The sequence below is a fragment of the Takifugu rubripes genome, chromosome 11 (assembly GCF_901000725.2).
Source record: "Takifugu rubripes chromosome 11, fTakRub1.2, whole genome shotgun sequence".
Taxonomy (NCBI): Eukaryota; Metazoa; Chordata; class Actinopteri; order Tetraodontiformes; family Tetraodontidae; genus Takifugu; species Takifugu rubripes.
This window is the reverse complement of record NC_042295.1, coordinates 7,266,297-7,293,063: the sequence shown is the minus strand read 5'-3', so window position 1 is coordinate 7,293,063 and position 26,767 is coordinate 7,266,297. Positions and strand designations below refer to the sequence as shown.

At 40.1% G+C, this 26,767-nt stretch overlaps 4 protein-coding genes across 11 annotated transcripts; 1 reads left to right on the top strand and 3 right to left on the bottom strand.

The window, feature by feature from the left end:
* Nucleotides 1–1,036: 1,036 nt before the first annotated feature.
* Nucleotides 1,037–15,356, top strand: LOC101065902 (solute carrier organic anion transporter family member 1C1-like). 3 transcript variants are annotated; one of them, XM_029843848.1, is made up of 16 exons: nucleotides 1,037–1,299; nucleotides 1,781–1,872; nucleotides 3,872–4,040; nucleotides 7,553–7,694; nucleotides 9,318–9,450; nucleotides 9,548–9,669; nucleotides 9,742–9,888; nucleotides 10,152–10,250; nucleotides 10,938–11,165; nucleotides 11,311–11,475; nucleotides 12,016–12,211; nucleotides 12,468–12,633; nucleotides 12,739–12,911; nucleotides 14,082–14,146; nucleotides 14,253–14,370; nucleotides 14,477–15,356. In XM_029843848.1, exons 3-16 carry the CDS (start codon nucleotides 3,951–3,953, stop codon nucleotides 14,712–14,714), a joined length of 2,082 nt encoding a protein of 693 aa, XP_029699708.1. In that variant the 5' UTR covers nucleotides 1,037–1,299; nucleotides 1,781–1,872; nucleotides 3,872–3,950; the 3' UTR covers nucleotides 14,715–15,356. The 3 variants fall into 3 exon arrangements, with proteins under 3 accessions (XP_029699708.1, XP_011606763.1, XP_029699709.1); XM_011608461.2 differs by lacking the exon at nucleotides 1,781–1,872; XM_029843849.1 differs by lacking the exons at nucleotides 1,037–1,299; nucleotides 1,781–1,872; nucleotides 3,872–4,040 and adding an exon at nucleotides 8,154–8,307 and having other exon boundaries at nucleotides 7,566–7,694.
* A 771-nt stretch (nucleotides 15,357–16,127) lies between these two features.
* On the bottom strand, nucleotides 16,128–19,837 carry bcap29 (B cell receptor associated protein 29). 3 transcript variants are annotated; one of them, XM_011608459.2, is made up of 8 exons: nucleotides 19,361–19,837; nucleotides 18,797–18,901; nucleotides 18,488–18,588; nucleotides 18,091–18,238; nucleotides 17,858–17,993; nucleotides 17,649–17,751; nucleotides 17,474–17,574; nucleotides 16,128–17,156 (listed from the first exon to the last, which is right to left on the bottom strand). In XM_011608459.2, exons 2-8 carry the CDS (start codon nucleotides 18,886–18,888, stop codon nucleotides 17,121–17,123), a joined length of 717 nt encoding a protein of 238 aa, XP_011606761.1. In that variant the 5' UTR covers nucleotides 18,889–18,901; nucleotides 19,361–19,837; the 3' UTR covers nucleotides 16,128–17,120. The 3 variants fall into 3 exon arrangements, with proteins under 3 accessions (XP_011606761.1, XP_003968428.1, XP_029699710.1); XM_003968379.3 differs by having other exon boundaries at nucleotides 19,396–19,836; XM_029843850.1 differs by lacking the exon at nucleotides 19,361–19,837 and having other exon boundaries at nucleotides 18,797–18,920.
* A 1,103-nt stretch (nucleotides 19,838–20,940) lies between these two features.
* On the bottom strand, nucleotides 20,941–22,605 carry dus4l (dihydrouridine synthase 4-like (S. cerevisiae)). Its single transcript, XM_003968490.3, has 6 exons — nucleotides 22,541–22,605; nucleotides 22,296–22,417; nucleotides 22,068–22,185; nucleotides 21,766–21,888; nucleotides 21,390–21,616; nucleotides 20,941–21,307 (listed from the first exon to the last, which is right to left on the bottom strand). The coding sequence occupies exons 1-6, from the start codon at nucleotides 22,600–22,602 to the stop codon at nucleotides 21,042–21,044; spliced, it is 918 nt and encodes a 305-aa protein (XP_003968539.2). The 5' UTR covers nucleotides 22,603–22,605; the 3' UTR covers nucleotides 20,941–21,041.
* An 820-nt stretch (nucleotides 22,606–23,425) lies between these two features.
* Nucleotides 23,426–26,608, bottom strand: rflnb (refilin B). 4 transcript variants are annotated; one of them, XM_011608463.2, is made up of 4 exons: nucleotides 26,345–26,608; nucleotides 26,040–26,244; nucleotides 25,439–25,533; nucleotides 23,426–24,653 (listed from the first exon to the last, which is right to left on the bottom strand). In XM_011608463.2, the coding sequence occupies exons 2-4, from the start codon at nucleotides 26,220–26,222 to the stop codon at nucleotides 24,335–24,337; spliced, it is 597 nt and encodes a 198-aa protein (XP_011606765.1). In that variant the 5' UTR covers nucleotides 26,223–26,244; nucleotides 26,345–26,608; the 3' UTR covers nucleotides 23,426–24,334. The 4 variants fall into 4 exon arrangements, with proteins under 4 accessions (XP_011606765.1, XP_003968540.1, XP_011606766.1 ...); XM_003968491.3 differs by having other exon boundaries at nucleotides 26,040–26,224; XM_011608464.2 differs by having other exon boundaries at nucleotides 26,040–26,185.
* Between the last annotated feature and the right edge of the window lie 159 nt (nucleotides 26,609–26,767).

Genomic DNA, 26,767 nt, shown 5'->3' with positions numbered 1-26,767 from the left:
CTAAATGTGTCAGTTATTAGTCCTCAGCTCTCAGCTGTGGGAGCAGCTTCTTTCCAGATGCTTTTGTCTTTTGTTTGCACCATGGGGGCATGACCGTTATAAATCCTTTCTGCCCTAAAATAAGATATTTTGAGTGTGACGCAAATGGGGAATTTTGTCACTGGAATATTTTAACTGGAATTGGAAATTAGATAGATATCAGTCAATGCAGACAGAAGAAACTAATGTCCTTGAGCAGCTCCTTGTTGCCTTGTAATTAATTATATTTCTTGTATCGTGATATCATTGCAGTTGGCACTAAAGGATTTACAGTACATCACATATTTAAGGACAGAGTGCACAAAGGTCTTAAAAGTTCATATTTTTCAATTCTTCTAATATTGTGTAACGTTGTGGCATCACATGGTTTCATTTCTTTTAATACAATCCCTGTTCAGTCTTTGTTTCCTAAAAAAAATGAGAAATTTAACTATGGTGGCAGAGAACTAATAAATAATATTAGGTGTGAGTGCCACTGGCCTGAAGGCATTCAGGATGGATGACTGGGTTTTTAATACAGGGTGGATTATTTAAAGGTAGGAGAGACAGATGGAAAATACGCAGATACATACCAGCTGGCCACATGCTGCGCATGTTCAGAGTCTTTTTAAGTTTCTGGGAGCAGGACCTTTTGTTGGCTGGATGGACCTCTGTAACTCCTGCTGGGCTCCTATACACATCTCGATTTTCTGACTTGAAGGCTCCAACCTGGTCTATAATTTTGGGTTTTATATTCCTATTAAACCAGGTTATCAGAGAGACATGCACAGTTCTGCAAAATCATAAAGTTGCACGTATTACATTTTAATTACAATTTAAACCTGTTAATTTTAAAGAAATCTCTTGATTTTGATTGCACATATAAGCTAAAGCTGAATTGTTAAGGTTAGGTTCCCAGGGTATTTTTGGAACCGCATCTTATTATATAGAGAGAGAGAGAGAGAGAGAGAGAGAGAGAGAGAGAGAGAGAGAGAGAGAGAGAGATATTCACTCCAGTTCGACCCAGGAGAAGAGACTCACTTCAGCTACGTCACAGCTCCCATGCGGCGCTCTATTGTGGACGTGATGATGAACCTCCTCCCCGTTTAACTTGGGATTGCGTGTCTGGGAGATACCTGCTGGAAATTATCTGTGTTGCACTGTCTCAGAGATTTTACAACGACGATCGAAGCCTCTCCACGTTTCCCACCCATGTGAGAAGTCTGACCTGAGGTTTTCCGACGGACTCGCTGCGGCTCCAGCAACTGCGCGGCGGGCCAAGTGAGTTATGAGACGGGCTTATTCCCGACAAATCACCATTGTGAGCTGAGTCATGAGTCAAGGATGTCGCAGTCAACTGCGATTTATTTATTATTTTTCATATTATCTGGATATATCGCACTTCTTCTCATGCACCAGATAATCAATGCCCTGCTCTAAAGTGAAGGTTTTTAGTTAGGCTGTAACCTAAGAAGTAAGACACCTGCTACACAGGGCACCCAGGTGGCCAACAACATTCACCTAGAACTGGGCCAGGGTTGCTATTTGTTGTTGTTATTTACTCACGGATTGCTTCTAATCAGTGATGGACTCAGAGAGCAACTGCAAACAGAGTAAGTTCCCACCTGAATGTGCTTTTATTGGACATAACATTGTGACATGTCGACAGGTGAACACTAGGATAGATTTCCAGCTGTTGAAAGGCAGTAAAATGCCAATATGCAAAGGTGAAATACATTCACAGAATTTGTTTTTCCTGCAGTATCACCTGGATCACCCCTTACCCCCAAAACCAAAACTTTGTGTCAGCTTTGAGCTGGACATCAAATTGTGTGTGAGCCACTTGGTTCTCAGGTTAGTTGTGCGACTGTATTTACTGCTTTCAGATGTCATGGAAGTGAGGTGGAAGAAGTAACAATACCAACAGCCATGTCTGGCTCACTGCTATTCAGGTACCAAGGTGCACAGCTGGCCGCTGAGGTCCAGTGATGTGGGATGTGGCCAATCATTTTTAGCCTTAAGAGGATCTGAGTGGTGAGAAGGTTGTGTTGCTTCAACATTTTACCCTTGCACATGCTCCCACTGGACCCTGCTGTTTAGTTTACCCCTTCTACAGAATGTTGCTGTGCATTAAGTTTGGAATTAAAGTTTGTTTAGGTACGAAAACAATTGAGGGAAACTAGAAGGTGCTCAGTGCAATAGATTTTTGCTTCTTTGTATATATACAAACAAACAAACACGTACTTACATTTTAATTTTGCAAATTAATAAAAAAAGATAAACAGAAATATCACATGAACGTAAGAGGTGAGAGGCTTTGCTGCCACACTCTTGTCGGTCATTCAGGTACTGTCCATTTCATTTGTTCGTTTTTGTCTGTTCAGAGTCTGTCTGTGTTTAATTAAATGGATTAGACCTGATTTTTTAGGCATTTGTCTACATAAGACCTTACAGCTCATAGTGCATATCTTGGGATTAAAAATACGATTCATGAGCTCCAAAGAAGTGTCAAAGAAGAGCTCAGAGACACATCTGGACAAGGCTAGAAAAGGATCTGCTTCATTTATAGAGATTAGCAGTCTCCATCATTCTTATATGAGTGAGGTTTTGCTCAACCAGGAATCTTCTTACAGCTGGATCTCCAACCAGAATTGGGCTTTAAGGACCAATGTTGGAGAAGGACACACCAAAGGCAGAATAGTGAAAGACTCCCAGGCTGGGAGGAATTCTGTGCAGCCTTGTCATGACTCTGTCACCCAGGAGATTTTACTTGATATAAATTTGCATTATTTTGTAATGTTCTGTGTTTGGGCTGCCCTCATGAGGTACTGAGTGCAGATTGATGATTATTTTGTCATGAAGGTTCAATACTAGAAACAGTGAAAAGTGTAAGAGGGTGTGAACCCACTGAAGGTAAAGCTGTTGCATCATCATAGACAAAAAAAGTGAGGATAGTCTATTTATTTCCTTGCTGTTTAAACAGAGCTCAAACTTTCCAAGTAAGAAAATGCAGTGGTTTGGTGAAATGCTGCTCCATTCTCATCTTAAGCCGCTACAAGTCTAATTCCCTCAAAGTAGGTCAAACCTGGGGCTTAAACCTAAACCTCTGCTCTATTCGTCATCACAGAAAAATATAGTTGTGATCATGCAACCTGCGAACCTGTGACAATGCTCTTTATTGTACCAAACACTAACTGGTCCCACGCGGCAGCTCCATTGAGGGCTTCACATGACTACTGGAAATGGATAGAGGGGATGAGGAAATGGCATTATATCAAGTTACAAGATCAGCATGAGGAATTATGGATAAAATATCAATGGGGGATGGAAAAATGAGGCAGAAGTAAAATCAGTTTGGGTCACAATCATCTCTGACAAAAGTTTATTTGTTGAATTGAAGCTGAATATATGTGCTGTTACACATTGGATTCAATTTGTGAAATAAGAGAAAATCAGACAGGAAGAAAGTAAACTGTAAAGCTTTAGAGTCAGCTTCCACGTTCCCTCTAACATTACATGCTTCCACCACACTTAACAAGCCAGGTTTCTGCCTCATTTTATACGATCACATGGTTGAGCAGCACAATAAACTGTAGCTGTGATATGTGGGAATGTTTAGCTCAGAGGTTCTGATATGGCAGCTCAAAATATAATAAAATAATGAGGAATAAAAAGCCCCCTGTTCTGGAAAAGTGTGTGTGTCACCTGTGACTTCATTTGGGATTAAAACCCAAAGATATCTTGGAAATGAAACAACACATATTTTGTTGTTTGCATGCAAAGTGCAAATTTCTCTTATGTTGTTATTTGGAGGACAGGAAGTGGGTCACATGCTTGAATTATCTATTTTCAGGGTTGATCGCGTCAGTACCAAGAAATTGAATTGTGTGGGAGACTCTTTGGTTGAAAACAAACAAAGACACTTCTGGAAGATGGCTGCTAAGCAAGAATGCATGCAGTGGAATGGACGCAGTGATGCCACAGCCAGAGAGCCACGCTCCAGTCCTTGCACCAGCCTGAAGGTACACAAACCATACAATTATGTGCCCATTCTTCTCTGTGTGGAGACGGACCACTGACTACAGGCCCAAGTAACAATTTTTGTTGGCAAGAATGATCCTGTCCTCATAACCATTTGCATTAAAACAAGGCATGTGAAAGTGTCCTACCCCACATTTAGATTTATCAGCCTAAATGAGTCAAGTTAAAGCAAGTTTTTAGTCAAAGGATGGTCTGCCTGCTTTTAAAACTTCTTAGGATCACAATTAATGTAACTCTCAAAGAGCAATTCAAAACAAATGCCAGACCAGGTTTGGATGCAAACAAAATTGACTCTTGAGGCAAAAAGGCATTAGAAAACTCCAGAGTGAACAGTCTCAGCTGTTGTTTAAGCAAGGCCATGCTGGAGTGCACAGCAGGACAACACACACCAGCACAGGACAAGGGAGACAGAGACTATATGTACGCCTGAGAAAAAAGAGGAACAGGTGGAAACAATCAGGAATCATAGAGGACAATCAGGCAGGTGACGCATGAGGGAAGAGTGATTGGCCTGAGTTGAGAGGAGAGTTACGTTTGAAAATAAGACAGGATGAGACAAAACCTCACCGCGGTGTGATCAAAAACACCTTCCAGCACATTCACATCATTGCTGGGGTAACTAAAATGATTTCATACCAGGAAACCCCATCATAGACTTTTATACAGAAGGGAAGGGGTGGAAAAGTCAGACGCAGATGTGGAATATAAGTGTACTGAGGCAGGTGATGGAGGTGGAATATATACAAAGTGACATAAAGTGACCAGAAGGGAGAACATAACTAACCTGATGTTGATATTATCATGAACAGTAATATAATAATTAAATAGTACTTAAATTCTGGGAGCTTGGACACATGCAGAGAGGATCACATGCATGCCTCAGTCGTAATCTCAACTGAAAATGTTGTTTATGTAATTAAAATGTTATTTATGTCACTTTACCTCCACTTTTCATCTTGGAACAGGTTTTCTAGGCAAATTAACACAAACTAAATCAGGGATTAATGTTCCAATGAATTACCATGCATCGTTCAAGAACTCAACGCTATATTAATTAGCTATTGACATCAAACATTAAACATGACAAACCATGATGTTATAAACAGGTTTCTGTTTCACCCACTCTCAAACTTAAAAGAAACTGTTCACATAGTTTAAAGTAAAAAAACATGAAAGTTACTTAATTTCTGAAAGAATGTTTAGCTCAGAGGTCTTGATATCTCACGCCCTGTTGCTTTTCTTCACATGAAAGTGTTGTAAGACAATGGAGTTCAAGCAGCTTATAATAATACAGACTGGAGACCAGACATACTTTTAATTCTTCTCACATCTCATTCTTCTCAGTTGTTTGGTTCCCATGCATGAGCCATTTCGGCTCAAACCCTTTCTGCTGTTCCACCTTTATATTTATGACAACGTGTGAGCACAGAGAGCATTGTGTGCCATTTTGCTGACATTTGCAAATTAAAAAGTGTGACACATTTTAGGCGATGTAAATACAGGGGAGATTAATAAGGAGACCACAGCAAAGAGCTTTACTCACAATCAGATATGTGCATGTTTGGCGCTTTAGATATGTTGCTGTTTAAATGTACCACTTCGTTAAGGTCTTCTGTAATGCCCTACATTAATCTTAACCTCCTCAGACATGAACACTTTCTATATGTGCATAAATGTCAGAGGCTTCAGAGGCTATTATGCTTTTATTTTCCCGGAAACAACTCGTGAGCAAAGGTCAGATGATTTGTCCCTGTGTTAGGATCTACAGTACTTATGTTCACTGTGACCCACAATTTTCCCATTTAACTTTGTTAATGTCAGCTGAACCCAATTTAATCAAATTAAAATAATTGATGCACCCTTTTCACTGTAATGCTCACACTTAAAACCATGAATAATGTCACACCATTAAAATGTTTCTATCCCTCTATATACCCTTTTGGTGGGAAAAAAAACCTTTGACTTTGTTTTTTAGAAGTTAGCAATACAAGAAAAATCCATTCAATACTGAATAACAGAGGGAAGTATTCTCTGATTAAATACTTCTCTCTGTTATTCTCCTTCATTTCTTAACCTTTTAAAATGATCTCAGACATCCATTTAAAAAATTCTCTTGTCATTACAAATATTATGACTGAACAAGGGAAATCCTAAGAAATGAATGACATCTACGTTACTTTTGTTGTCAGCAAAATTGTCATTTAAAAAGTTGTCTTAAGAATTTTCTTTGACAGTCTAGGGTGACGCAGCAACAACACACTCCAACAGAGAACATGTTTAGGTCTGCTCTGTCACCCCTGGTTCAAAGAAATCGCTCCAGGGAATGCTGAACTGGCTTTTTTTTCTGATTCAGAACAGTTTCTCTCTCACATGTTGCTGAAATGCACCATAATCCCAGGGCGCCATGTTTGGGCTGATTTTAGCTGCGACCTTTCAATCAATTACACACTTCTGAGTCTTTGGAAAAAAAGAGTCTTTGTGTAATGTTGCACGTATCACATGCAGATGAACAGAACTGAAGCAAGTTGTGGAAAACAATTAACAACAGAAGGAAAGTCATAGAGCATATTACCCCCTATGCAATTTAAGTGAGGAGGGGCAAAGATGCTGTCGACAGGGTTGGGTAGAACACAAGTCTCCATCCTGGGGTCATGTGCCTCATCACCGTGGCAACTTTAATATTCACTTTCATCACAAAGGATTTATTTTTATGGAATAAATTTGCACAATGATGAATGCAGAAACACCTCAACTCTACTTGGCTCCATTCTTGCATTAATGTAGTGACTCCCAGAGTGACACATGGGAAAAAAAAATCTGGTGATCATATGATGATCATGTGACTGTAGAGGAAGTGATTTCTTAACTGGTGGTGTCATTTTAAACAACAGTAAATGAAGCTTGTTTCAAAGTTTGTTTTTTCTAAATCTAAAGGTATCTTAAGAAAAACTATTACATTTAACTTGTTATGACCATATTTCTTGATAAAAATTAATACATTTACTAATAAAGCAGTGTTATTAAGTAGTGAAACTGTTGTGTGCACTTAAATCAGATAAATCAATCTGATAAAAGCAACCAGTAACACAGGAGACCTCCAGATAATTCTAATATGTTCTTTTATATTTTTTTCTCATTTTATCATCCCTTTGCATCAAATATCCAGAGATAAAATGATTTATCAAATATTTTATCAAAAGCAAGATTAAAAAGAAAACACTGAGGCCAATAGAGTGAGGGTTTTTATTTACTTACATATTTGCTATGTGGCATTATAGTGAAATAGTGACAAATGAAATATATTTTGAGACATTTTCTACTGATTTCTGATATTTCCAACAAAGTCTTATTTATCCACACCAAAAATATGTTTTTAATTAGATTCAATAACTCAGTGGTGAACAGAAGAATTGTGGCTCTCAGTTGTTGCCAGTTTAAATGTTTCTCTGCATAGTTACAGTAAAATCATTACATTTTTTCCATCTTCTCCCAGATGTTTCTGGTGGCTTTGTCCTTTGCCTATTTTGCCAAGGCGCTGTCTGGGAGCTACATGAAGAGCACAATAACTCAGCTGGAGAGGCGCTTCGACATCCCCAGTTACCTAATAGGTGTCATTGACGGAAGCTTTGAGATAGGTGAGTAGACCTGCTCATCACTTTTTTTAAATCTTTTTGTGGTTCCTGTATTCTGGTCTTCCTTCTCTTTTAATCAATGATGAAGAGAGATGAATGAGTCAAAGAAGTATTCAACTTACAGATATAGATTTCAGCAGAATTCCAAATAGAGCAGATCAGATGTGTCTGTGTGTATACACACTTGAGTCAGTGTCTAGCAGCTCATAACAGGCCCTAAACTACCTTTATGCTGGAGACAACAGGACTCTAGAAATCCTAAAATTTTCTTCACACCATTCATTTAATCTCATCTCCAAACCATGATAACCGTGGCTTTAATAGCTCTCATGGTAAATCAGCTACCAACTCACAAACCCTTCAGCTGTTGCTAAAAATATTTGAGCTCATATGTGATGTGTTTTTATGTGTTTATGTGTGTTTTTATTAAGTGGGGTGAGTGATTGGGATATTTATTCACAGGAAGCAAGAACTGGTTGCAAAGGCCTGATGGGCTGACATGGGGTGTTTTCAGGTCAATTTGCACTTGTGAACAAAGCGAATGCACTTCTGTTAATACACATTTGCTTTGTTCACAAGTGCAAGTTCACCTGAAAGCACCCCATGTCACAATCAGGTATGTAGTTTTAAATTAAATTTGATACTAATTAAACCATGTTAGTGCGCTGTTCACTGGAAGTAGCTTTTAGTACAGTTATGGCAAAATAGCTCCGTTAACTATTTGAATCTAGATAACACTTAAAGGGTTTCTTGCAGGGTGTAAATAATAGAAAAGCCCCCCATAGAAGTGTGAGTCGAACTAGATTTCCTCACACTCATCAGTCTTTATTACTCGGTTGTTATAAGGCTGCATGTGCAACCTGCTGTAATTCAACTGTGGGGAAAATGTGACGACGAGATCTTCAGAACACCCTCAGAGCTGATTAGCCTTCATCTCACCACCTCTCAAGTCTCGTGTGGCCTAGGCAACAGGATGTTTCGTTGCCAGGGTAACTTTGATAAAGAAATCGCACCTGACAAGGAAAGAAAAGCAAGACGGAATAATACCAGAATGAACAAGAGATTGAAAAGATTGAAAAAGTAGCTGTTGTAATCTTTTACGAAAATACACGTAATAACATGAATTAGCCGTGATATATTATCATATCTCAAATAATGGCTCAAATAATGGCTCAAGGCTTTTATATTATATATTATAAGTATATTCATAGTTACCTCATCGCGAACATAACATTCTTTGCCTTTTTAATTAGAGCTGTACATAACAACCATATTTACATATCCTGACCTCTATATAGGTATGTATTTTTATTTATCATTATTATGTTTTATTTTATATTGTGTTGATACATTTTCCAGTGAATTATAGTACGAGTAATTGTCTTTAACCCTTCATATATCCCTTCTCGGGATATATGTACCAAGTTTCAACTTTTCCTTTTTCAGAAACAATAGAAAACCAACTAAGTTATTACCGTCTAGCTTTTTATAATACTTCTAAGACAGTTATTATGTTTGTAACAGTGTTGTAGGATACACAAAACCACAAAAGAGAAATGTTTAACATTAGCTTTAAAATGAATCTCTGAACATCTTAAAGTGTTTGTGCTTATGTTTTTTTCCTAGGAAATCTGTTGGTGATTGCGTTTGTCAGTTACTTTGGAGCCAAGCTGCATCGGCCTAAGATCATTGGAGTAGGTTGTGTGCTGATGTCCATCGGCACCTTCATCATTGCTCTGCCTCACTTCATTACTGGGCGGTGAGTAACATTTATATGTCATTTCATTTTGGCATCATCTAATTCTAGGAGGAGGAGGATGAGTATATTTGGAATGACTGTTCTATTTTGTGTACAGTTATGAATTTGAAACATCTGTGCGGCGGGGGGAGAACTCGACACAGAACCAAGCTCCTTGTCCAGTGGGTTCACCAGCAGACTTGACCCAAAGTGGAAAACTGCCTGATGGGCCAGTCAGAGGTGAGAGATTAGATAAAGCCATCACGTACACACAGAAAGGAACAAAATTTACAGAATCACACTGTTTCTCAGGCTGTGAAGGAGAGTCCAACTTGTCCATGTGGATTTATGTGCTGTTGGGAAATGTTTTGCGAGGAATCGGAGAGACGCCTGTTCAGCCACTCGGCATCTCTTATATTGATGATTTTGCTACTGAGGAAAATGCAGCACTGTATGTTGGTAAGAAAACTCTCTTACTGAGGAAGACATTAATATTCAAGCAACCGTTATTTTCTAAAACAATAATGTACCAATAACAGCACATTATGACTGCATGACTGCCGGCAAAACTGCATAGAGTAAAAACAAAATCATGACAGAGAAGTCATATAGCTCATTACTGTCCCAATGTGGAGATTACATTCATGCATAATGTTATCCCCATTTTCTCATGAGAATAAAACTGAAATTATTATCCTTCACTTTGGATTATTCAAACATAGGCTGTGTGCAGACCATTTCAGTGGTTGGCCCTGTTTTTGGCTACCTGTTGGGCTCCCTTTGTGCCAAAATCTATGTGGACATTGGATTTGTGTCAATGGGTACGTTTAAACACGATTCTTACAAACATATTTGAATGCTAGATGCTGAAATGAATTCTATTATTTGATGCTTTATCCAGCCATTAGCTGTTGTGAATGTAGTTGTTGTGAATGATATCACTGTGTCGTGTTCACTAGTAGAATGTGTTTGAGGAGTCTTTGTTGCCTATTTTTAAAGGTGGAGATGGAGGAGAAAATGGGAGCTGCTGTCGTTTACAAGGATCTATTCATTATCAATTAAATGAAACTTGGACTGTGTTTTCTATCTTGTCAATCACAAAATCTATGTTTTAATCACAGTGATATGTTGGCTGGTTTTCAAATATTCGTGTGCCTTTCATAAACCCGGTGCAAGATGTTACCTGAAGCAGAATATTTAGAGGACTCAGCACAGCTGTGAGATTAGCATCAATTGGCTAATGAAGGAGCTGCAGTGGGATGAATGCAGGACACAGACAGATAAGGAATAATCCAATAGAGTGCAGCACTGGGAGATCAAAGATAACAAAGTAAAAATATGAGAACAAAAACAAAGTCTAGTACACTATAGTTGAGTGCACTGCCTCAATCATAAACATGTTTTCCCGCAAGGGACTCATACTGACATCCTCCAAATCTCTGTTTAATCCTGTTTTAATGAAGCTGAGAACACACCTGCACTTACACGAACCTGTTCCTCCAATGTAGACAGCATCACCATCACCCCTGCAGATGCTCGATGGGTGGGGGCATGGTGGCTAGGTTACCTCATAGCTGGGGTCATTACCCTGCTGTCTGCCATCCCATTTTGGTTCCTGCCTCGTTCTTTGCTGAAGGACCCAGAGAAGAGCACAGCTGAGGAGAAAAGAAAAGAGACACCTCTGCTGAAGAACAATTATCCTGAAGAAGACAGTAGTTTCATTGAGATGGCCAAAGGTGGGAGGATGGATGGGTGGATGGATGGACCAATGGATGTATTGATGAGTAGATGGATGGAAAAATGGATGAGTGGATGGGTGGGTGGATGGATGGATGTCTGCTGTGTGGTCACAGAAGCTTCACACTACGCCTCTTTCTTCAGAGTTCCTTCCAACCCTGAGGACTCTGCTGGGTCACCAAGTGTATCTGATCTACTTGTGTGTGACCATCATCCAGCTGAACTCTCTTATCGGCATGGTTACCTACAAGCCCAAGTACATTGAGCAGCACTTCAGGCAGTCGGCCTCGAAGGCCAATTTTCTGATGGGTATGTTTAAAGAGCCATAAATATCATTTCTTTGTCAGACTAATTGTTCATCCCGCCTGTGAAACTCAGGCCATAACATATGCAGTAAAGGCTTTTCTGCTCTGGGTCAAATTAAGTCATTTAATTAGTGTAAGTAAGAAAAACACTTAAATACATCTCCATTAATTCTAGCTGATAATGCTGATAAGCTTGTTTATAGCTGAGCAGGTTATTTCTGTCCTGAATAAGAAAAGGCTTCTGCAGCAGTGACAGTGGAGGTACTGGATTGGCAGTGACTGACTGTTAGTGAATAAAACTGAATATTGAATGAAATATCTTTTGAAGTTGAAGAGATAAAAGCAGCCGCTTGCATGTGATCTCATCAAGAGACATACAGGCTCCCACAAAGCTGGCTGCATTTAAAAGAGAATCTACTATCAGCACACAGCACTAATGACATGTAGCAGATAAAAGATTATCTCTGCACAGTGACGTCAAATAAAGGCTTAAAAGCAGCTGGTGTAATATCAATTACAAGGCCCTCTGTTCTCTCCACGTGAGGTGTGATCAACATTCCCGCTGTGGCACTGGGAATATTTTCTGGAGGTCTCCTGATGAAGAAGATGAAACTGAACATAATGGAGGCAGCAAAGTTTGCTTTTGGAACATCCTTAATCGGTTACTTCCTGTCACTCATCTTCTTTGCAATGAGCTGTGACAATGCTAAGGTAGCAGGGGTGACAGTTTCATACAACAGGTGAGCCATCCCGGGGAGCTCTGTGACCTATACATTCTATACCTTTACAGGGAGTTTTACAGGGAGTTCTGTTTTGGACTAAGGCCCCAACAGTATAGAAAAGAATTACCTTTCATAAATCCTGTCACACAACGCTCAACTGTATCATTTTAAATGAAAGGCTGCAATTTTTACATCACTAACTTGATGCTGCAGCTCTGAAAATTATGATTATGAATTGATGACAGTAATTCATACTTTGCTCGCTCCATTCCAGCATGGAAACAATATCATATGACAAACACTCGGTGTTCACGGGCTGTAACTCAGACTGCTTCTGCTCAGCGAGTGACTGGGACCCCATCTGTGGAGACAACGGCATCACTTATGTTTCCCCCTGTCTCGCTGGCTGCACCAGCTCTGCAGGCTCAGGAAAAAACACTGTGAGTTCCCACTATTGTGTCCTGGAAATAAAGAAACTGAATCATTTGTTTGCATGCATCTTTATCCTTTTGTCTGATTTGTCTGTGCCCCACCATGTCTCCAAGGTATTCTCTAACTGTAGCTGCATCGGTGCTGCTGGCAACTTTACGGCCAGCACAGGTCAGTGCCATCACACTGACGACTGTGACAGGATGTTCCCCTACTTCCTGGCTCTCTCAGTCATCACGTCCTTCATCATCTCCCTTGGAGGAACACCAGGCTACATGATCCTCATCAGGTCACATTAACAATTGTTTCAAAAATATTGAATAAAATGATCGTCTTCAAATGTCTGCACAGCGTCAAACATGAGCTGTCCTTTTCATGTACTCATTCCTACCAAAGAGAACCTCAACATCTTCGTCTCTGCCACCTCCAGCTTTGCTTGCCAGTGTCTTTAGAGCAGACGGCAGCTCTGGTCTCACCAGCTTGTGCACCTTTGCCTTCATTCTGCCTTCAGCTTCATTCTCTTTTATCAATCCCATTCTCTCCTTCACACATGTATTCTGTCTTCCTTCAATGCTCTCCTTTCCAGGTCACCTGACCATATTTTCCTCCACCTCCCCCTGCTTTCACCACAGATCCCAATGTTACAATCGGTGGAGAGTCCTGTCTGACATCATCAGCCAGCCTGTCTATCACCACAGCAAACGAGCAAGGGATAATAGGTTATTGTACTCTAAAAGAAAGTAATGTTTAATATTTGAAGATTGTGACAGTAGACCTGCATCCACAAAGTGTGCCTTTGCACCACTCATTTTATTTTCCTCTATTTTATATACTGATACATATACTCTCATAACACACAATCTGCAGTTAATTTGATAGTGTTACAAATGATCTGCGTGCATGAATACATTAAGTGTGACGATAAACTCATGAGCGCACGTGCGAGATCTCCTAAAGCCATGTCAGATGCTCCTGCGGGAATGCACTGCACCCACTAAAGCCAGCTACTGTCTCTTTTAAGCTCTGTATAAGAACAGAATGAGGTCAGGGGTTACAGTGTGAATGAACATTTGACAATATTAGTTTTACGTAAGTATGAGATAATTTACTTTCTAAAATGCCTAATTAAAGAACAGCCCTATTTTAGTCCAAGGTTAGTACTTGCAAAAATAAAATGTTTCAGTGATTCATTGAATTTAGGAAGAAAGAAGGACCTGGTCTATGATCTGGAAATCAACAATTGCAGCCAAGTGTGGTGAACACAAAGGGATGAACTTTCTACACTGGCACTTGTGTGCAGCCACAGGCACCTCTTGTTAATCATGTGCATTGCGGGAGCTCTAGCCAACACATTCCCATTTTAAAGTTAGCACAAAGGATGTTGCAGAGTTCAGTGAACTATAACTGTTTTTAATTTGAATTTACCTGAAAAAAAGACCTTTTGTTTTTCTACACGCAGGTGCATCAAACCAGAGTTGAAATCTTTGGCACTGGGTTTCCATGCTCTAGCAACTCGCACTCTTGGTGAGCGTATCTTGTAATTCTAAAGCATGTTTCTGATCAGTTAAGCAGATTCTGTCATGTGTCATTTTGGGAGAAAATCATTTGGTGGTTATGTATTGGGACACAGCGGGGATCCCAGCGCCTATCTACTTTGGAGCGATCATCGACACCACGTGTCTAAAATGGGGTCAAAAGAGGTGTGGGGGCATTGGAGCTTGTAGGATCTACAACACAACAGCGTACAGGTTGTAGCACAGCTCATAATATAGCTGCCTGTTGGAATTCTTTTGGGATCCTAAAATTGCTGATTCTGACTAATATCAATCATTTCTTCTCGTCTTCCACTGCTAGGGTGGCATATCTGGGTCTGACCCTCAGCCTGCGGACCATCTCCTTCATCATTTGCATCCCAGGTTTCATTCTGCTCAGTCATCAGTTAAAGAAGGAGGAGAGGAACGGAATTCATGGAGCTCTGGCCAACAGAGGCGCAGAGCTGGAGGCGCTCAGGAAGGACGATTTTGTGATTTCTAACTTGGATCATTCACAACAGACCTCCGACAACATCATAGACAGGGAGACACAACTGTGACAGCATTCACAGAATACAGAGCGATGCTTTGGAGACGCACACACAAATGAGAGTTGCAGGGAATCACACACTAACTGATCCTCCTCTAGAAAGTAGAAAGTCTATATTTGTACCACTGGATCTTAAGAGTTTGTAAATTTAATCTGCTGTGTTTTTTTTTCATTTAGAAAAGTGCAAGAATAATTTTCTTTTAATGTTGGCACATGAGATCGGATGGGAAATGTGACTCACAAAACTCAGAAAACCAGCATTTTCAAAGCTGCCATGTTGGCCTTTATCACTCTGATTGTTTCCTTCTTGCTGTCACTGAACAGCTGAGAGGATGTGGCCTTGAAACACGAAGAAAGGGGAGACCCATTAGTACGTCAGTCAAAGTCAAATGCGGCTTGTGGACATGGTTTGTTGCGAAGGGCATGGGCAGTTGTTTCGAAACGTGCCTCGTTGACTCAACATTTACCTCAAAATTGTGTGTGTGTGTCTGTGTGTGTGTGCATGTTTGTGCGTGTGTGTGTTGCCTGTCTTGTTACTAGTAGAAAGAAATTTTGTAACATCATTTGCAGATATCTAAATACTCTCCATCGTATTTTTCCAAACTGAATGTAAGCCTTTCCACTCATTTAAGGCCAAAGTCACATCTGGTTATCTTGCAGCATATTTGTGTTGTTTTGTGCGCTCTGATGACTCCTTCCACGGGTGTTCATGGAGACAGTTTCTGTGAGATCTTTGCCAGTTTGTATCCTCAATGCTGCTCTGATTCTTTACAGGAGATGCTAAATTTTGTTTTGTCGATCTGATTGTGTTGTTGAACACAAGCTGACAACCTTTTTGTTTTACTGCAGCAAAATCAAGATGTGCTACTCCCATCTTTAGGTGACCTGCAGACACTGTGCACTACTGATGTTTAGGCCCCAGTGCTACATGTGCAGTCAGTCTTGTTTTTGTGTCATTTGGTCGGTTTTTAGATCATGTTAGCTTTTTCCTTTGTGTTTTCTCAAGCACACCAATTCTTGTGCCAAAACCCATTAACAGAGCATTGGTGTTCTGTTCTCAGGTTTTAAAAATTATCTCTTTAATCCTAAGCAGCTTTTTTGCCTGCCAAATACAGCCTTATGATGTGGATAAGACCTCATTGCCCACACACAGACTGTGTCCTACAGAAGGCTGCGGCTCTTGTCAAATTCAGGCTTAGGTGCACGTGGCCTCAAGAGCAGCACTTCAAATAAACTTGGTGGGCAGAAGGCAGTCAGACTCACTGGTTACAGAAGAAAACAGATTGTAAGTATTTTTCTTGGATTATTTTTGTAAAAGTTTAAGTAGATATTACATGTAAAATTAAAATAAACCTTTAATAACTGATCTATTACAGGTGGATGGCAATTTGTAAAGGGGTTATACATTACATGAGACATGGCATAAAGAAAAATATCTTTATTCATAAGAAGTTACATAATAAACAGGCACTTCAATTTGGTCTCTGTCCAGAACTGTGATGTGACTATAATAAAGAGTGTTTTTGGAATTTCACAGCGAAAAATGACAATCTTTTAGCTCAGTTTTAGTGAACTAAAATTTAAAGGAAACAGCGCCACAAATAAGGCTGTAACGCTTCTCTGTCGCCCCCTGTTGATCAAATGCAGTGAACGACTAAATGCCACTGAGACAAATATAGTGATTTTTAAAAGTGTAATATTTTGTCGACTGGCAGCGACTTTTAGTAAAACACTTTTTCTATAAAAGGGAGGAAATAAACACGCCATAGATGTTTATGCCAAAGATACCAAAGCTGTAGTAATGTACAGAAAGTCCTTTATCTTAATGATTCAATGCACACTAACCCAAAAATGAATATAAACGCAAGGTGCAACAATATTGTTTTCATATAACTACATACAAAAGAAGAAAAATTCTTATTACCAAAATTAAGTGAACATCCATTTAAACCTTAGATAAGACCATGGGTGGGGATGAAATTTCCATCCTTTTTACATTTTCTAGTTAAACAAAATCAAGTAAGAAATGAAAAGAGGAAAAACAAGTGCTGATGATAGAAATATCATTCATTCAGTTATCCACAGCTGTTCACCACAGTATTGTTTGCTACATCAGTGATCATCAGTAGATTCTGATACAAGCTCACTTTCAGCCGTCCGGCTTAAAATCCAGTAACACTAAAAAAAAAAAAAAAACATCCTTATTTTTGGACCCTATTAGGTGATGTGAATGCACATGGGATGACTGCTAAGACAGTGAAAATTGCATCTATTCAAATTAACAAGCCTCGACACCTTCATCAATCACTGCACATCATCCGTGCTCTTGTGATACAAGCAGGGACAGAAAGGTTTGATGCTGGTTGGGCACATGTTGCTGCGTTTGCTGGGAAATACTTCAAGCATTTAAGGCTCATTAGTCCTCCTTTTTATTTCCACTATCTTGAAGACTCTGAAAAGGCAGACATATAATTTGTTTGATAGGGTCTAATGCCATGTACAGTATATGCAGTGTTATGATCTCAACATTTAAAAAAAATGAAATATACGTAGAACATTTCATACTACTTTCTTATATAAAGGTTTTATATAATTTAAAACAACAGGTTCCACTCTGTTGAATGGAGATGAAGGAAAAAAGCAGCTTTGATTTATTTATCATTTAGTGCAGTGACATGACTTCTCTGACCCCTGTGATATCACTGCATTAAGGTTTTAAATGACGTGACAGGTTGTAACTATTCTGTAGTGTTTCAGAGGCAACATCACCTGCAGCTCCTGGTGTTCTCTCAGCAATCTGTCGTACTCCCTGGTGATGCCGTCCATCTGCTTCTTTAAGACATCTGCCTCCGAATGGGAGGCTTTCAGCGCTGAACGGATGCACACTTATTAATGCCGCATTTAAAACCATTCATGACAGGTACATGTGGAAATTCATACAAACCATCTTCTGAGAGCTTCACATGTTCTTTCAGTTTCTCTACCTCTCCTCTCAACAGCTCCATGCCTTCTGCAGTGGCCTTATCACCTTTTCCCTCCATCAGAGCCTAAAACACATTCAATCACATCATCACTCAAATGCATATTAAATGCAGTTCCTCAACATGATTGACTGTTCTGGATCTGGATTCAACACCAGTATCATCACCTTACCTTTTTCAGCAGGTCATTGTCCTCCATGTACTTCTCAGCTGCCTTGTTGGAGGCATCAGCTTGTGCCTGAAAGGCAGCTGTACTGGCAGACGCTGCTGCTAGTTGGTTAATCAAGGTGACCACTCGCTTCATAACCCTTCAAAAATAGAACACTGGGAGCTAAAGAAATTTTTCAGCCAAAGGAAAAAACACATGTTCGTCAGAGATGTCAGTACTGGAATGTAAACTCTTACAGCCAGAGAAAGACAGCAAATCCGGAGATGTAGAGGTTCCTCTGTGCTCTGAAAAGTTTCATGTGTAGATGATCGTACATGTTTGGCTGCATTTTAGCAGCTGTTCCAGCATCTCTGACTGAATATTTCCTCACTTCACGAATTGCATCTAAAGGAAAAAAACCCAAAACAAAACACACATATGATGAGAAAATGCCCCAAAAGCCAAAACTGTTCCATTAGGTCTGTGTAGATTCCCATTAGGCACTTTCCCACTGTAACGTTCAGGTTTAACTTATTTCCATGGCTAATGCAACACTTCACTAGTCCCCAGTGTTCAGTAAACCAGTGAAAGTCCAAGTGAACACCAAGTAGCTACAGGATGCTCAGAATGGAAAGATAATCCGACTACACATACCAAGGAAAAGAACAATAAGTATTATAATCATGGTGAGGAACACTTTATTCCAGAACTGTGCCAAACTGCCCCAGATCCTCAGGTGGAAAATACTGCGCCATCTGCAACCACAAACAATCCAAATAATAATTAGTTAAATAATCACAAGTTCTGATAGAACAATCTCATGAGGGCTAGTCCCAGAGATGTAAACCCCAACCTTTGACCTATTCCCATGTGGACAGGTATAACCAAACCAACAGTTACAACCATCTAGATAACAGTATAAGCCTAAGCCACATTATTCCATCAATCCTTGCTTTCATTTACCTTCTTGCTGAAATGAAAGGCAAACAAAGAATGACAAGAACTCCAATCTCCAAATAGAGGAAAGTGGCCACAGCGGTCCATTGTAGCGTCATCTTTGGTAAATGGCTGCAAACAAAGCTGCCAAAAATGAACAAACAGGTCTGACAGAAACAGAAATGTTACAGATCAAATAGTGACAGCTCTGTTGGAGTGTTTCTTAGCGTGTTGACAATAAAATGCCGCAGCACTTGAAAAATGATAAGCTTCTTACGTGTTCATATGTCACTTCGATGTAAATCAACGCCTCAAGCGAATCAATACTTTTATACATTTCGAAACTCAAATCACACACAGCCGATTAGAGCTTCTAGTTCCTCTTTAGATAAATAATCTATGCGTTTCTTACCTGTTACAGCGCAGAAGCATGACTAAAATATATTTCAAATATATTAAAACATTCTTGTGAATTCTACATATTTAACTAATGTAGTTTCAGAATACTTTTAACCGCACGACGCATTAAGAACATTAAATAAAGATAATGCTTTGAATCAAATTCTCAATGCATATAAATCCGTAACTTACCAACAATTCGTGAAAAAAAATGTGAGAACTCTTACCCTTCCGCGCGCACCTTTACTTCCGGTAAACGTTTCCGTCTTCCGGCCTCTTCCTGCTTGAGACCAATCGCGTTTTCCGCCGTTTTTGCAAAATAAAACCGATTTCAAGATGTTTTTTCTTACTAGAATGAGCGCACATTTCTCACGGACTGGCAGTGAGCTTTAACAAGACGCAGTTTTGTAAAATTGCGATTTTTTTTTTACACAGCTACGTCGACATTGTGAAAGTATTAAGATTAACAGTAATTGGTTGAATTCACCACTGAGCCTATATTGTACAATGCACTTTGACTAAAATTGGTATTTTACTTTGAAGGTAACGTTGCAATTCATCCAGAGCACATGTTATTAAACTCGGGTACTCTACCAGAAGCCTGGGAGTCTGAGGGTTCTGCGCAGGATCTTAGCTGTTCCTAGCACTGTGCTCTTCTGGACAGAGATCTCTGATGTGGTTCCTGGTATCTGTTGGAGCACACAGCATACACCTGGGGTCTTGTCTGGTATGGTAGACCCTGGCCTCTATTGCTCTGATATTCAGGGCCTGTTCTTGTGTGCCTCTGTGCTGTCTTTCAGTCCAACCTTTTCCAGCCACTGGTATGTTTTCTCGATATGAGCCACTTCCTCAATTTGTTGGTGGTAGCGTAGTTTAGACACTTACTAGTCCTCGGCCCCCTTCCTTTTGCTTCGTGTACAACCACAGGACGCTGGACTTGGGGTGAAACCCTCCATGCTTGGTGAGGAGCTTCCTTGTCTTGATGTCAGTGGTTTGTAGCTCTTTCAGTGGCCAGGGTATTATGTCAGCAGGGTATCTGATTATTGGCAGGGCGTAGATGTTTATGGCCTGGATCTTATTCTTACCATTCAGCTGACGTTTCAGGACCTGTCTTAACCTCTGCAGGTATTTGGCTGTGGCTGACCTCCTAGCTGTCTCCTCATGGTTACCATTTGCCTGCGGGGTCCCCAGGTATTTGTAGCTGTCCTGCACATCTGTGATGTTCCCTTGAGGTTGTTCAACCCTGTCAGTTGTGATCACCTTTCTTCTTCTAGATGTCATCCGCCCACATTTATCCAGTCCGAATGACATCCCAATGTCTTTGCTGTAGATCCTAGTAAATCAGGGAGTCAATGTCACGCCCAGCTTGGTGTCATTCATGTAGAGGAGGTGGCGGATGGTTGTTCCACTTTGGAACTGGTACCCAGTCACTCTTTGTGATGATCTGGCTGAGGGGGGACAGGGCATCTCCTTGACATATGCCACATCTGATGCTCACCCGCACAATTGGCTTTGAGTTGGCCTCCAGAGTCGTGTTCCACACCTTTATGGAGTTCTGGATGAACTCTCTTAGTGTCCTGTCGATGTTTTACAAATACATATATATATATATGTGTGTGTGTATATATATATATGTGTGTGTGTGTATATATATATACATATATATGTGTGTGTGTGTGAATATATATATATACACACATATATATATACACACACACACATATATATATATATATACACACATACACATTTTACACTCAAAAACCATGAACTTACATGAATGCATATATTTGACAGAAATGACGTAAAACTGACAGACATAAATAATAGTCCATATTTTACTGCAAAATAAGCTAAAACAATTTTAAAATGTTCATGTTTCCAGGTCGTGGATAGGTCCATATGTCTTTTGAAGATAGTCTATCACAGCTGATGTACTGGATAAAGAATTAAAAAATTTTCTTTCTGGCTGGGAGCTGACTCTCTCCATCATGTAGATGAGATGGCGATGGAAACAGGTGAATGGAGTGCCCTGTTCTATAGAGATATCAACCCAGTCCCATATACACTTTAGAGGAGTGTCCTCAAAGCCAGCAAACATAGCAGGATTAGCTAACAGTCCTCTAGCGACCATCACCCCTTGAAGAAAGAGAAAATAAAAGAGATAAGTTATAAAGCACAACAGTTTTAAAAATAATTGGAATGAATTCAACTAACTTACCATCAACCCCGGTGAGCTGATAAGTCGACTGCACATCGCGGAGGTACTTTACGTCTCCATTGGCAATAACTGGCACAGACACGCTGTCTTTGATAATTTTTATGGCATCGTAATGAACTGGCTGGTGACGTTCCTCTGATGTCCGTCCATGGACAGTTATCCACGAGACGCCAGCCGATTCTGCTTTTTGGCAAAGATCCACAGTTCGACGCAAGTCCTTGTGAATTCTGTGGATGAATTTAATTAGTTTTAATCATCATTTTATTTTAGCAACTATCTTCATATACATATAAACTATCTTTATATACATATAATGACAGTTTATAGCGTTTGATACCACTTGTAGAACATTGCATTGTTTTCTCTGCTTTTGTACCTTATTTTTATGGACACTGTGTAGTTTGGATTGTTGACTTGGTTTCTGACATGTGTGACCATGTCTTTCACAAGCTCAGGCTTGTTGATGAGGCATGCACCATACCCAGCTGACATAGCCCACCTAAAAAAAACACAACTACATTAAAACTATCTAAAGCATGTGTGAGTGGTACAGGACCTGAACTATTTTACATCACAAGCTTCTGCCCAGTCACACAAGAACCACACAAAAAAAGTAGACCTTCCAATTAGAAAGCATAATAACTATACTGGTAAACTGGTAATAATTAGAAGTTATACCTTTGTGGACAGCCACAATTGAGGTCAACTCCATCTGAGAAAGGTGCAACAATACAGGCTGCATCAGCCAGAGTCTGGGCATCATTGGCAGCAAACTGCACGATCAGAGGGCGATCCTCTGAAAATATTTGGAGTGTTATTTCAGTAACTACGGTTACTAAACATTTAATGTGTCAAGAGGTTAGTTCCAAAAACGATTTAAGTGTATACTGCAAAAAAGAAACTCACGTTGATTGGTGGTAAATTCACTGTCTCTGGCTTTAGTAGATCGTATGAAATCAGAGGCAACGATCATTGGGGTGAAGCATACATCACAGTGGTACTTCCTCACCAAAGACCTGAATGCAAGCCTACAGGTACAAATTATATTACAGCGTGGATTACAATTAAGTAAATATGGAGTCAAAGTATCGCCACAGTTGCCACACTTCTGGAATGTACTGTACTTTCACAAACAGACCGATTTAACTTACTTTGAATATCGGACCATTGGAGCACATATTTTTAGGACCTTGCCTTTTTCAAACAGATCCATTGTATTATGGCGATAAAATTATTTATTCTTCACAGTACATTGCTCTTGTTAGCATGACATGCTAACATGACATGACATGTAAGAGTCTGGGTCAAATATTTTTCGTCAGAATAAGATTTTCCACTTCAATTGACTATAATATAACGTCTTCATGTAAAACGGCACATGGGCCACTGTTAAAACAACACATAAATAGCGATGATGTTAAAACAACTACAACTGCTAGCAGAGTTAAAAACATCCACGCCCGAAGCCGCCATGCGGCTAAATGTGGGTGTGTTCACCTACGTCATCAAAATGCGCACTGCGTTTTATTCGCAAATGATGAAAACCACCAGGCAACGTACTTCAATACCTGTGTATTAAATCATGAGCGGACACCGGAATATAAAGAACAATGTTCTATCACCAAGAAACAACAATCGGCTGTTCAAATAATTCTGTTTATAGTCTAGTGTTAATTTAAATTTATATTTTCATCAGAAAATATATTGTGATTCAAACTATCGCCACTAGATGGCAAATCCATTCAAGAATTTTAAATTTCCTGAATGGATGAGAGAACAGATGAGAGAACATTCATCTTTTTAGAATGCTGGTGTATTTTGCTGAAATTAGAGTCAAATGTACAGAAGAAAGTCCCGCTTAATGTCACCTGGTTTGATTAAGAACATAAAACAAAGTTTTATAACTATGCAATGCATTTGTTTGGATATGCACTTTTTTCCCTTCCTGAGGGAAAAAAATCTAAAAATTATCACCATGATAACATGAACATATGCAAGTTCATTTTCCAGCTTCCATGTCAGAAAGAACAGGTACATAATAGTCAAATAAATGCTTTATTTCAAACTGGCAAATGTCAAACAGAAGCATCAACAGATACATTAAAAGTGTACAGAGGACATCCCATAAATGTCCTTTTGCTCTGCAATACGAACTCTGAAAATCCTTAAAAACCAAGAGAATAAATAATTTCAATCAAAGTGAATGCAGTGGAATGCAGCTTATTTTTCCACTTTAAGCCAGTGAATGATAAAAAAAAAAAAAAACAGTTTGGGAGCATACACATCTGCAACATATACAGGACATTTTGGGACAAATTGCTGTTAGGGATAATGCTTGGGAAAGGCCTAACTTGTGCTAGATTTGTGCAGAGGTACACACTACAAGGACACATAGTATCTTCACCCCAACCCCAGTGTACAGTGCAGGTAAAGCAGTGAGTTATAGCATGCATACAAATCAGGAAGTGTTTAATGGCTTTCCCTGCCTTCATATGAAACAAAAAATCTTCTCTTGTAACACTAAGCCAGTATTTGCATTAAGGCCAACATCATTTACATTTAAATTTATCAGTCTATACACTCAACCAACTCGGTGCAATATGAGAAGGGCCACTGTCTAAAACACTCAAACCTAAATTCAGTTTAAAAACACAGGCCAATAAGCTGTGCAATGATCTTCATTCATGCAATGGCGAGGCCACCTATTGACAGGGAAAATAAACGCACCACATGGACCTTCCCCGCGTCATTTTCTCTCTGAGATCGACAACACCACAGCATGGAGGCTTCCTGCCCACAGCCTGTAAAGGGCAGCTGAAGCATTGCAGTCTAAAAGGAAAACACAGCAGATCAATGTAGCCAGCCTTGGGGTTCTACAGACAAGGAACCACGGGGGAAGAAACAATTCTTATGCCTCCTCTGACACCTGTCGGTCTGTCCCACCCTCACTGTGCCACCTCTCGCCTGCCAGTGGCCTCAAGTTCCACGCTGGAGAGGAAGCGTTTCGATATCCGGTGGCTGTCATAGCTTAGCTCTGTGGTGTAGATGGCGCTGGTCTTCTTGGGGTAGATGATGGTTGTACTCTTGAAGTTCTGCGGCCGATGCCGAGGCTGGAAATCTAGCTGAGTCTTGTAGTGCCGCCAGGTGCTGTGGGGTAGAGCCACGATGGTCTGCCGACAGTGATCGAGGCCGTGACCACACGGCTGCAGCACCACACTCTGGATGAAGTGCCGATCGGAGTCGTAATGCACAGACGAGGTGTATCTGCGAAGATATGAATAAGCATGCGTTTCTCAAATCAGTTTTAAACTCAGTTACTATTATCACCGTTTCTACTGTGACTGCACAGCACCACCAAATTCTGTAGTCATTTATTTAAGACCTTCAAAAACCAACACCTTAACTCAATTGAACACATTTGCATGCTTTATTTGATAGGCTACTTCAGACTACTCTATTTGATTAAAATTCTAACCCAGCTATTGCACATGTCCACTTACGGGCCAGTACGGGTGGTCCAACTCCATTTCTTAACAAAAAAAGATTCCTCTGCCATTACAATGGCAACGCATACCACCCTCATACATCATCAGTAAGTCTAACTGGCTGACGTACAGTGGATCACATGTACTGTACATGGGCCTTACAAAAATTTAGCCAGCTGCATCTGAGGAACAAGCAAGATTATTGTTTTTTTTTAAAAAATTATTTAGATATTTGGACACAACATATCTTATATAGTTGAAATAAAACATGTTAATGCATATATCTGGCTAAATGGTGGACAAGAGGAAAGAGCAGCCTGTCGTCGCATTTTGTTTTAAGTGAATAAATGGGTATCACTCATAAACTGTCTTTTAACAGCATGAACATGATGATTTGACCTGTTTCTTCATCATAGATTTCATCCTTTCAGCTGGCATTAACAGCAAGTCCTAATGTTTGTATCATTCCTTGTTTAGAGCATGACAATTTTATGAGTATTGAGTTGCTGAGTGACATTTTAATAGGCATTTTCACTTTAATTAGTATGTATTTTGCTGATTTACCTCATTTCCTTTGGGGGTAATGGATTGAATGTGATGCCTTCTCCAAACGATAGCGGATGCAGCAGCTGGAATGATCCTGTGGGTAAAACTGGCACCTTACACAAAAAAGAAACCCCACAGTTACCAAATGAATGAGAAGATGTTTAGTTTGTTTACCCCTAAACCAGCACACATGCTGATCAAATTTAAAACCCACCTCAGCGTCTGCAGTTATCTATTTCATACATGCACATTTTTTAAAAACCACCAAGCTGTGTGTGTAGGGCTGAATTTCCATCAGTATGCAAAGTCTTCCATATTGAATTACAGCTAATGGAATGGCCTGGCATTGCAAAGCAGAAGTGTTTGGCTGCAATTTGTGGTTGTCTGAAGGGGAGTTGACGTGCTTCTTAAATGTTATGTAGTCAGGAAGGAGTCTGAAGTTGGAAATTTATTCAGGACAACAAAGATTTTGGACTGAGTGCTCTAACCTCATCAAAAATGAATGAAATGAGAGGTGAAAATGCATATAAAATCAATTGTGTTGTGATAAAATCAACACAGACATCAATTAAATGTGCAAAAAAATTAGTTATAATTAGGTTTGATTCTTGTTCCGTACCCTTGGCTCGTCTTCACACACGGGCCCGGTTCTCTCCGCGGTCCCCGGCAGCAGCCAGGTGCTCGGGCTCGGGCTGGGCGGCAACCCGGAGTCCGGACTGTCAAGCACTCTCTCAGCGCCGCAGCTCATCATATCCAGTGGCTCTCCTTCACACGCATTTGACAAGTTCAGGCTGCCGACCATTTCTGGTTAAAGGTTGCAAAACCTCCAGCGAGTTTAAAAAATGTTAATTTCGAAAGAGGGGTGCTCCCGGATTACACTTCCGCTTGGTTTTGCTTTGATGCAGCCACGGTGTTACCGCTTACCTCTTTCCGGACAGGATGCACGAATTGAAATATACTCAAAATCTCTCCCGGACCATAAAACTGCCTCACTGCAGGAACCCCGAAGCGCGTCCCTCACGTTCACATTTAAAACCAGCAAACATGCCGCACAGTAAACGCGCCCCAGAAACAACTGGTCGACTTTTGTGGTCCGGGCAGTAGATCGAGTCCCGCCGCCCGCGGCTTCTCTTCAAACCTCCACACCCTCCAAGGAACTTCAGATTTCTCGCAGATCCAGAAACAATAACGCCTTTTCAAGCACTCGCAGCCTCCCGATTGGATGCTGCGCAGAGACGTCAGGCTGCTCATTGAAACTCTTCCAATATTTCACTCAAGGAGATTTAAAAACGCAAACACACAGGTGATGTTTTCCTCCTGCTGCTTGGCACCTTTTTTTTAAAAGTA

Coding starts and splice junctions, on each gene's coding strand:
- LOC101065902 (XM_011608461.2), top strand. CDS start 3,951: ATGGCTGCTAAGCAAGAATGCATGCAGTGGAATGGACGCAGTGATGCC. Junction 9,451..9,547: donor CCTCACTTCATTACTGGGCG/GTGAGTAACATT, acceptor TTTTGTGTACAG/TTATGAATTTGAAACATCTG. Junction 12,634..12,738: donor CAGGCTCAGGAAAAAACACT/GTGAGTTCCCAC, acceptor CATGTCTCCAAG/GTATTCTCTAACTGTAGCTG.
- bcap29 (XM_011608459.2), bottom strand. CDS start 18,888: ATGACGCTACAATGGACCGCTGTGGCCACTTTCCTCTATTTGGAGATT. Junction 17,994..18,090: donor TTTGCTGTCTTTCTCTGGCT/GTAAGAGTTTAC, acceptor CTATTTTTGAAG/GGTTATGAAGCGAGTGGTCA. Junction 17,157..17,473: donor GAGAACACCAGGAGCTGCAG/GTGATGTTGCCT, acceptor CTGCCTTTTCAG/AGTCTTCAAGATAGTGGAAA.
- dus4l (XM_003968490.3), bottom strand. CDS start 22,602: ATGGATCTGTTTGAAAAAGGCAAGGTCCTAAAAATATGTGCTCCAATG. Junction 22,186..22,295: donor TGAATTTACCACCAATCAAC/GTGAGTTTCTTT, acceptor AAATATTTTCAG/AGGATCGCCCTCTGATCGTG. Junction 21,889..22,067: donor AATTGTGGCTGTCCACAAAG/GTATAACTTCTA, acceptor TGTTTTTTTTAG/GTGGGCTATGTCAGCTGGGT.
- rflnb (XM_029844269.1), bottom strand. CDS start 26,222: ATGGTCGGCAGCCTGAACTTGTCAAATGCGTGTGAAGGAGAGCCACTG. Junction 25,534..26,039: donor TGTGTGAAGACGAGCCAAGG/GTACGGAACAAG, acceptor TTTTTGTGTAAG/GTGCCAGTTTTACCCACAGG. Junction 24,654..25,438: donor TTACCCCCAAAGGAAATGAG/GTAAATCAGCAA, acceptor ATATCTTCGCAG/ATACACCTCGTCTGTGCATT.